Raw genomic sequence first — 612 nt, forward strand, 5'->3', positions numbered from 1 at the left:
CAGCGATGCCAGTGATGACAGCTTTTCAGAGCCAAGAATGGCTGAGTTGGAAATAAGCTGAAACTAATACATGACTTGGAATCATCAGGACTTCCTGAGAGGGTAAGATGGAATCCTCGAGTATCATCTGTTGGTCTCACCGATAAGCTGTTGTCCCGGTGGGGAAGGGGGCATTATAGGACTTGTCTTGTAGGATTTTGCTCTCTTATCATGCTACTTGACTAACATAGGTAGCAGTCAAACAGGAACATCCCAGGGCATAGTTAGGATAGGCTTACCGGCCCATCATGCTTTTGGGAAACTGGGATGCACCGGAGGAAGCTCACAGTTGGCATGGAGAAAATGGAATGCACCTGGGGCCAGGAATAAATATGTAAGTGCAGTTACAAATGTGTATCCGGGGACTGTGGTGCTTAGAGTAGTAATAGGTCAGCAAACCTGTTCTATAAAGGGGCAGATAGTAAATATTTGCATCCTGTCTCTGTTGTAGCTATTCCACTCTGCCATTATAGAGGGAGAACAAGCCTAGACAACACATATATGAAAGGGCGTGGCTTTCCCAATAAAACTTTATTAATAAAAGCAGTTTGCTGACCTCTGGTTTAGGTCCTT

At 44.8% G+C, this 612-nt stretch overlaps 1 protein-coding gene across 1 annotated transcript in view; it reads left to right on the forward strand.

Moving 5' to 3' along the window:
- Positions 1 to 97, forward strand: part of CTPS2 (CTP synthase 2) — an 83,747-nt gene extending 83,650 nt beyond the window's left edge. The window contains exon 20 of the mRNA XM_077761697.1: positions 1 to 97. Within this exon, the coding sequence (XP_077617823.1) occupies positions 1 to 61 (61 nt within the window). The 3' untranslated portion in view covers positions 62 to 97.
- Positions 98 to 612: the final 515 nt, after the last annotated feature.

This window comes from Crocuta crocuta, unplaced genomic scaffold, assembly GCF_008692635.1.
Source record: "Crocuta crocuta isolate KB4526 unplaced genomic scaffold, BGI_CrCroc_1.0 scaffold657, whole genome shotgun sequence".
Taxonomy (NCBI): domain Eukaryota; kingdom Metazoa; phylum Chordata; class Mammalia; order Carnivora; family Hyaenidae; genus Crocuta; species Crocuta crocuta.